Source organism: Oncorhynchus mykiss, chromosome 8, assembly GCF_057628025.1.
Source record: "Oncorhynchus mykiss isolate SJ-2025 chromosome 8, ASM5762802v1, whole genome shotgun sequence".
NCBI lineage: Eukaryota > Metazoa > Chordata > Actinopteri > Salmoniformes > Salmonidae > Oncorhynchus > Oncorhynchus mykiss.
The window spans coordinates 13,345,354-13,355,018 of record NC_143029.1 but is presented as its reverse complement, the minus strand read 5'-3'; the positions used below and the strand labels follow the sequence as shown (position 1 = coordinate 13,355,018).

Below are 9,665 nucleotides of genomic sequence, written 5' to 3'. Positions count from 1 at the left end.
AATCCAAAGTTAATAGATTTTTAAAGGAAACTTTAAGGCAATCAAATGTTAAACCTGTGCTGGGTTTGAATACTTTGAAAAAAAATAATGGCAAGATTCTATCAGATCTGCGCATAGAGAATGATAGAGGCCTCTATTGGACAAAAGGCAATATTAACATGGGCAGCGCCACTGAGGGCTTCCACCATTTTAATGTGGTCAACTGGGTGAGACTTCCAACTTCATTGGCTGATCCCTCCTGGTGACCCTTTTGGTGTCATGTCCAACCGGGTCATCAGGATGGATCAGCCAATCGTCAAGAAAATTGAGTACTTCAAAATGGCATAGCCTAAATGGTGCTGCCCATGCTGTCACAGAGGCTATAATGCAGTGGTTCCAAATTCCGGTCCTCCAGTACCCGCAACAGCACAGATTTTTGTTGTAGCCCCAGACAAACGTGCCTGATTTAACTCATTGAGGGCCTGATGATTAGTTGACAAGTTTAATCAGGTGTGCTGTTCCAGAACTACAATAAAAATGTGTATCGTTGGGGATACTTGAGGCCCGGAGTTGTGAACCACTGCAGTAATGAAACAGATACAAAGACAATTCCTCTATCTAGCTCTATGCACTGCCATTGGATGCAACGAAACCACCCGACTTTATAATCTGACAAATCCCGTTCAGCCGTGTTACAAGTTCAATCACTTCAATGTATATTTGTCTATTGTCTACGCATCAATTATAATGAAGCAATAAATCCCCCATCCAAATTAACATGACAACATGCATTAGCCTACACTTTCTATCACCGCTTTATATTTAACGCTGTAGGGATAATATGGAAATGCTATCTGGAATCCTTGGGACGTCCCTACCGCATTGAAGTTGAAATGTACAATGGTTGGGGTTAGGATGTCCCAAGGATCCCGGTCCGGATAGCACGGACCAATCAGGACGGGCAGCCACTAACCTATTGGTCAGTTCATACCGGTTACATCTCCAAAACATCTGCTATGTGGATGTCTGCCAATGAGGGTCAACGCTTGATCTGATAGAATCAAGGCCTATATTTAACTTTTGATAGATAGGTTTTCAAATAGGCGTACTACAATTCCCACAGAAGATTGATATTAAATTCTGCCGCCATCTGGTGACAACGTGTCGCTGCTACTCAATGCGAAAGAAAGAGCCATAGTCCTGTGGTTTTAGAGTAGAAACATATGGTAGACTTTATTTTTTATTTAAAACCTAGATAAGGTCAGTTATTACAAAACAGGTTCCCCACACAGTTGCATGTCACAGAGATTGGAATGGTACACTCTGACAGAAAAGGCATCAGAAAAGACTGGACCTACAATAGAGAACAGACACGTTAAAGCAAACACCCCTGACCCACATACGCACACACTTCATCCAGCCACGTTTAAATCTGCAGAAACCAGACTATCGGCAATCTGCCACCATCTGGCTTCAAAAATCCACATCTCTGCCTTTAACAATACTCTGGGAAAAAAATATATGGCTCATTTCATTACCTTTTTCTACATCGGCATTATCTATTAATCAATTCTCTATTCAGACTGGAAAAATATGTTATACTTACTTAAATCTGTGCCCGTTTCATCGTTCGTTTCTCTAAACTCATTTCAAATACTTACTGTAAATAGGTTGTATGGCTGCAGTTCTTGAATGTGCTATAATAACGGCTATAACATTAAGCTTCATGTATTCAGATACATATACCAAACACCCGAAAACACAAGACCTCATGATAGTGACATTCACTCAAGTCTCCTATGTAGAGACTATTAACACAGTCCTCTCTCCATAGCCCCCCACCCACCCACCCTCCAAAGCTCACCCCCGACCCCCTCTTCCTTACAGTTTGCACCCCTATGTTGGCAGCAGTGATGAAAGCACATACAAAATAGACATCTTAAAATAGCCATTTAGCTTCTCGAAGTGCAGCACAATCAGAAAGGTTATTTTCAAGTCATTTTCTCCCCCTCCTATATTTTCATACATTGAATATCACCCCCCCCCCCCCCCCAAAAAAAAAAAACTTTTCTCAGTTAAGAAACTAAATGTGAAAGGATAAATTCTTTGATCAGACAAAAAAAGTTTACCAATATACTGTGGTCACACTGTAACATCCCAAAATAGTCTTAAGTTGAAATATACGTTTTCTGCCAAAGGAGAATTTCTGGCATTTGAAGTAGTTTTACTGTATATAGATTTAACATACTGATGAGGTTTATCTCTTTTTTTTTTTGTGTGGCTAGTTTCTCAAGCCCCTCCTCCCTGTCACCCCCAAGCCCCTCCTCCCTGTCACCCCCAAGCCCCTCCTCCGCGTCACCCCCAAGCCCCTCCTCCCCATCACCCCCAAGCCCCTCCCTGACAGTTCTCAGACGGCCTGGAAACCGTTACAGAGTACAAAATGGAGTCCTGTGTCATTTGGCAGTCTTGACGCCCTTGACATTCTCTGCGGTATCCATGGCGACGACAGGGTCTTCATGGTCCGTTGCAATGACAGCGGTGCCCTTCTCCTGGTTTTCTTGGTGATTGTTGTTGTTGCTGTTGTTGTTCTGGAGCCCGTGGCTGTTGTTCTGCACCAGAGCCGCAGCGTCGCTCAGCTTCAGCTCATCCAGCTTCTTCCACAGCTCCTCCCTCTCCTGCTCCTTCTTCTTCTCCCTGGAGAGACACAAGCACGTTACGGGCGCACGGACGCAACGTCACGCACAGACACATGTCACGCACGAACACACGTCACGCACGGACACACGTCACGCACGGACACACGTCACGCACGAACACACGTCACGCACGGACACACGTCACGCACGGACACACGTCACGCACGGACACACGTCACGCACGGACACACACAAGACACTGTCAGACTCGACTGTCCTTGAAAAAGGCTAGCTAACAGAATTTATGTAATCCAGTGTGTTGTACCATGCAGCTTTGTTTCCACGCTTCATAAATTATACCTGACTAGTTATTGTAATAGTTTGTGAACACTTTGTTCGGGCTGCAGAACAAGAATGAATATAAGAGCTGGAGGGAGCTCACTCACCGCTGTCTGTCTGATTTGTAAGAGGCTGTCAGCTCGTCAAATAGTGTGCTGTTCATCTCCATCAGGGTCTTCAGCACGTTGTAGACCAGAGCTACAATCGTCCTGGAAACACACAGGGGACAATGGCATCTGACTTAAATAGATCCAGAGGATATTTACCGGCTCTCAGTCAATCCTACAGTAGCAATGTTGAGATTAAATAACTGGAAAAACATTCCTTTGGTATTTCAGTGACAGGATGTTGGAGGACACATGACATTGATATCTGGAGACATGACCATTTTGTCATACGTACATAGTTCGTTAGAGAGGGATAACATAAGACCCCAACCTCTACGCCAACTATAGGTAAGAGAGTTCAGTATTAAGCATGGCGTTTCTTGTTAATGCTTTACCCTGAGGGGCAAAGAATTTGTTCTTAACTGACTTGCCAAGTTAAATAAAAGGTCAAATAAAAAATGAGTTGAGAACCGGAGAGTGGCATACATACGGGTTCCAGTGTTCTTTGGAGATTCTGTACAGGCTACCAAACATGATAGGCAGAATCTTGTCGATGTTCTCCTCAATCAGGCTCAGGATGTACTCGTTGTTCCAGAAGTAGAGGGCTCTCTCCGCTACCTGTTGGGATCAACAAGAAATGAGACGGGCTGGCAGTAAATGACAGGAACATGTTACGTATATGTTACGTAAATGTTAAACCAACACTTCCTTAAGTATTACACCTGACATTATACAGTATAAGACCTACAGTATCATGTTCCTGTAAGACAGATACCAGTCACCGGATGACCGTTCTACTGTTAAGGTGTTTGGCTGGCAATCACAGCTAACCCCCTGTAGTGTGTTCACTCAATATGTAAACATCACAGAGGAGGTGTGAGAAATAATTCTGCTGGACACAGAGGGAATACACCACTAAGGAACCACTGAGCCACGAGTCACCGTGGATAGAGAGTGATGGATTTCCTGACATAGCAGCTGTTCCAGGCAATAAGGCATTCGGGTGACTCAAAATAATAACCTATGTCTGCAATAACATGTGTCCGCAATACTGAAATGAAGTAGGCCCGTACAACAAACACATGAACTACTGAACTCTAAAAGAAGAAAACTTTGATAGTCTTATTGTAGAAACAGAAATCACAAACTGTCAGATATTCAAATAGAGGTACAAATAACACCCCTGACACCAGTGGAGGCTGCTGAGGGGAGGACAGCTCATAATAATGGCTGGAACAGAGCGAATGGAATGGAATCAAACACATGGAAACCACGTATTCCGCTCCAGCCATTGCCATGAGATCGTCCTCCCCAAATAAGGTGCCACCAACCTCCTGTGGCTGACACAGAGACAAATGAAAGGATGATGAAAAGATTACGAAAATCAGCCTAGCCTGGTCCCAGATGACTTTGTGCTATCATGTTAAGTCCATATACCATAAAATATTTATATTTCTATAAAGTGTAGATTGTAGTGATATAGAGTGCAAAGTATTCAGACCCTTGACTTATCCACATTTTGTTACGTTACAGCCTTATTCTAAAATACATTAAATATGATTATTTTTCTCATCAATCTACACACAATATCCCATAATGACAAAGCAAAAACAGGTTTCAACATTTTTGCTAATTTATTCAAAATAGAAAACAGAAATAGCTAATTTACATAAATATTCAGACCCTTTGCTATGATACTCAAAATTGAGCTCAGGTGCATCCTGTTTCCATTGATCATCCTTGAGATGTTTCTACAACTTCATTGGAGTCCACCAGTGGTAAATTCAATTGATTGAACGTGATTTGGAAAGGCACACACCTGTCTATATAAGGTCCCACAGTTGAAAGTGCATGTCAGAGCAAAAACCAAGCCATGGAGTCGAACGAATTGTCCGTATAGCTCCGAGACAGTATTTTATTTTATTTATTTTACCTTTATTTAACCAGGTAAACCAGTTGAGAACAAGTTCTCATTTACAACTGCGACCTGGCCAAGATAAAGCAAAGCAGTGTGACAAAAACAACAACACAGAGTTACACATAAACAAACGTACAGTTAATAACACAATAGAAAACTCAATGTACAGTGTGTGCAAATGTAGAAGAGTAGGGAGGTAAGGCAATAAATAGGCCGTAGCGGCAAAATAATTACAATTTCGCAAATAAACACTGGAGTGATCGATGTGCAGAAGATGAATGTGCATGTAGAGATACTGGGGTGCAAAGGAGAAAAATATAAAAAATATAATAAATAACAATATGGGGATGAGGTAGTTGGATGGGCTATTTACAGATGGGCTATGTACAGGTGCAATGATCTGTAAGCTGCTCTGATAGCTGATGCTTAAAGTTAGTGACGGAGATATGAGTCTCCAGCTTCAGTGAATTTTGCAATTCGTTCCAGTCGTTGGCAGCTGAGAACTGTAAGGAAAGGCGGCCCAAGCATGAATTGGCTTTGGGGGTGACCAGTGAAATATACCTGCTGGAGCACGTGCTACGAGTGGGTGCTGCTAAGGTGACCAGTGAGCTGAGATAAGGCGGGGCTTTACCTAGCAAGGATTTATAGATGACCTGGAGCCAGTGGGTTTGGCGACGAATATAAAGCGAGGGCCAGCCAACGAGAGCATACAGTTCGCAAGTGGTGGGTAGTATATGGGGCTTTGGTGATGAAACGGATGGCACTGTAATAGAATGCATCCAATTTGTTGAGTAGAGTGCTAGAGGCTATTTTGTAGATGACATCGCCGAAGTCAAGGATCGGTAGGACAGTCAGTTTTAAAAGAGTATATTTGGCAGCATGAGTGAAGGATGCTTTGTTGCAAAATAGGAAGCCAATTCTAGATTTAATTTTGGATTGGAGATGCTTAATATGAGTCTGGAAGGAGAGTTTACAGTCTAACCAGACCCTGAGGTATTTGTAGTTGTCCGCATAGTAGAGTAGAGCTCCATCATTCTTAAATGGAAGAAGTTTGGAACCACCAAGACTCTTCCCATAGCTGGCCACCCGGCCAAACTGAGCAATCAGGGGAGAAGGGCCTTGGTCAGGGAGGTGACCAAGAACCCGATGGTCACTCTGACAGAGCTCCAGAGTTCCTCTGTGGAGATGGGAGAACCTTCCAGAAGGCCAACCATCTCTGCAGCACTCCACCAATCAGGCCTTTATGGTAGAGTGGACAGACGGAAGCAACTCTGTAGTAAAAGACACATGACAGCCCGCTTGGAGTTTGCCAAAAGGCACCTGAAGGACTCTCAGACCACGAGAAACAAGATTCTCTGGTCTAATGAAACCAAGATTGAACTCTTTGGCCTGAATACCAAGTGGCAGGGACTGGGAGACTAGTCAAAATCAAATCAAATCATATTTTATTGGTCACATACACATATTTAGCAGATGTTATTGAGGGTGTAGCTAAATGCCTGTGTTCCTAGCTCCAATAGTGCAGTAGTATCTAACAATTCACAATACACACTAATCTAAAAGTGAAATAATTGAATTAAGAAATACATAAATAATCAGGATCGAGGGATGATGAACTGAGCAAAGTACAGAAAGATATTTGATGAGATCCTGCTCCAGAGCACTCAGGACTTCAGACTGGGGCGAAGGTTTAGCTTCCAACAGGACAACGACCCTAAGCACACAGCCAAGACAACGCGGGATAGGGAGGGTTGTCCCTCCATATCCAACATGACAGAGCTTGAGAGGATCTGCAGAGAAGAATTGGAGAAACTCCCCAAATACAGGTGTGCCAAGTTGTAGCTTCATACCCAAGAAGACTCGAGGCTGTAATCGCTGCCAATGCTTCTCAACAAAGTATTTAATAAAGGGTCTGAATAAATGTGATATTTCAGTATTTTTTAAATACATTTGCACACAAAAAAAAATCTACCTGTTTTTGTTTTGTCATTATGGGGTATTGTGTGTAGATTGATAAGAGAAAAAAAAACAATTTAATACATTTTAGAGTAAGGCAGTAACGTAACAAAATGTTAAAAAAGTCAATGGGTCTGAATCCTTCCCGAATGCAGTATACTGTATGTAGGTGGCTATACATAGTACTGTGGATTACTCACATACCACAAATAAGCTACATTAAATATTTTAAAATATGAATAAAGTCTGTGAAACAAACATTTCAAATATTTTACACATAAATCTGTATGATTTACTATTGTCCACAAAGTCGTTAAATCATGTATTGCGCACGGTTCCTTCTAAAGTCTAATTTGTAGGAAGAGCCTGACCACGAAAATATATTTTCTTTATAACATGTGCTATAAATCTCAATCAACTAGGCATCAACATCAGCGTGTCTATATTCTAGGATACATTTTTTCTAGATGATCAGATATGAAAGTGATAATAACGAAGTCCAACTCACCGATTGACAGGATTGTAAATCCCACACCTATATCAGCACCAGGTGCGAGTTTGGAGGAGAAAATAGAGACAGTCCGGTTCCCACACACATCTGTGCGTTCTGACAAATTCAGGGAGATCATTTTGGATACAAATTCAGGAAAAGGAAGATCACCTCACTTTTGAATCCGACTCAACATTTAAAAGCCAGCAAAAGCAAATATTCGTGGCATTGGATCACATGTTCGTGTCAGTCATCTCGTGTTTAGCATAAAGTGAAATGTCCTACGCTCGCGCCATCAGTTATCATGTGTATTCTCTTCTAGTCGCTATCTCTGAAGAGACCAATAATGATGGGATTATTTGGTCAAACTCAGACAGATGTTTTCTCTGAAGCCTGTGGAGTTGCAGCCTGGTCTCATAGTAAATGTAAAACCGGGACCATCATATTAGTGTGATATACTTAAGGCTGGGTGGATGGGTGGGCGTACAACACGAAAGGTTGCGTGTTTGAATCTCATCAGTGACAACTTTAGCATTTTAGCTAATTAGCAACTTTTCACTTACTTTTAGCTACTTTGTAACTACTTAGCATGTTAGCTATCCCTTACCCTAACCTATACCCTTTTAGCTAAAGCTTCCCCTAACCGTAACCAGCTAGCCACCTAGCTAACGTTAGCCACAACAAATTGGAATTCTTACATATATCTTTTGCAAGATATCATACAAATTGTCATTCGTAACATATCATACGGAATGGATGATGGACATCTACAAATTAATACATATCATACGAAACGTAACATATACTAGATGGAGGTCGTCGGATTTACATACAGAATAATACAAAATGCTCTGCAGGTTGCAGCAGACTGACCATATACCTTGGACTGCTCTATACGGTGCCTTTATTCTCTGTGTTGAATCATACAGCTATAGATACACTGTACCTTCTAGCTAAAGACAGACTATTTTGTGTGTGACTCATTATTTTCTATATATATATATATATAAAAAATATTTCACCTTTATTTAACCAGGTAGGCTAGTTGAGAACAAGTTCTCATTGCGACCTGGCCAAGATAAAGCAAAGCATTTCGGCACATACAACAACACAGAGTTACACATGAAATAAACAAACATACAGTCAGTAATACAGTAGAAATGTCTATATACAGTGTGTGAAAATGAGGTAAGATAAGGGAGGTAAGGCAATAAATAGGCCATGGTGGCGAAGTAATTACAATATAGCAATTAAACACTGGAATGGTAGACCCATTACTCAGGTGCACAGCACGCACTTTATCCAATTATCTTAATATGAAGACTTGAAAACTTTTCCCGTGTATATAAATAATTGCTGTGTGCTTATCAATCATGTTCAGATTCAGACTTTATTTCACTTTTTGGCAAGAAATGTAATTGATAAACATCCTACCACAACAAATTAGCTCCTTTACCCCTTTTACACTTTATAATAAGCATTTTTGGGTGTAAAAAAGGGTAAATCTGGAGTTGTGACATCAATTTTTGGACATACAGCCCCTTCAGAAGGTATTCACACATTTAATTGTAATATTTTGTCAATGATCTAAACAAATTCTAATATTTGTAAAATAAAAATAAAAGAGCTTTCATTGTCTGTTTATATGTCCTGACTTGGTGTGCAAGGAGAATACTGTAAGAACAGCCCATGTTCTGAATCCTGTTGCTGTACATTTCCAAGTGCTTAACAAATAGTTATATTGACTATGTCCGTCTTAGCTCGCTCATTAATGTCTTAATTTAAATTACGGATCGCCTCATATCCGCTTTTCGTCCCTTTATGCCACAATTTGTACATCTCAATTGTCAGTAGAAAACATATTTGTTTAAGCAAGTCAGCCATATCAGCTACAGTTGAAGTCGGAAGTTTACATACACCTTAGGGAACTACATTTAAACTCAGTTTTTCCCAATTCCTGACGTTTAATCCTAGTTAAAATTCCCTGTTTTAAGTCAGTTAGGATCACCACTTTATTTTAAGAATGTGAAATGTCAGAATAATAGTAGAGAGAATATCAGGTTCGTCATAACGAGGAGACCAAGGCGCAGCGTGATATGAATACATTCTTCTTCATTTAAACGAAGAACACTAAACAAACTAACAAAATAACAAAACGAACGTGAAGCTATAACACGAGTGCTGACATGCAACTACACATAGACAATACAAAAACAAAACCAACCACCCATGTCACACCC

At 40.9% G+C, this 9,665-nt stretch overlaps 1 protein-coding gene across 1 annotated transcript; it reads right to left on the bottom strand.

Moving 5' to 3' along the window:
- Positions 1–1,185: 1,185 nt before the first annotated feature.
- Positions 1,186–7,731, bottom strand: LOC149981398 (serine/threonine-protein phosphatase 2A 56 kDa regulatory subunit alpha isoform-like). Its single transcript, XM_090181958.1, has 5 exons — positions 7,711–7,731; positions 7,444–7,470; positions 3,552–3,679; positions 3,062–3,163; positions 1,186–2,673 (listed from the first exon to the last, which is right to left on the bottom strand). Exons 1-5 carry the CDS (start codon positions 7,729–7,731, stop codon positions 2,433–2,435), a joined length of 519 nt encoding a protein of 172 aa, XP_090038084.1. The 3' UTR covers positions 1,186–2,432.
- Between the last annotated feature and the right edge of the window lie 1,934 nt (positions 7,732–9,665).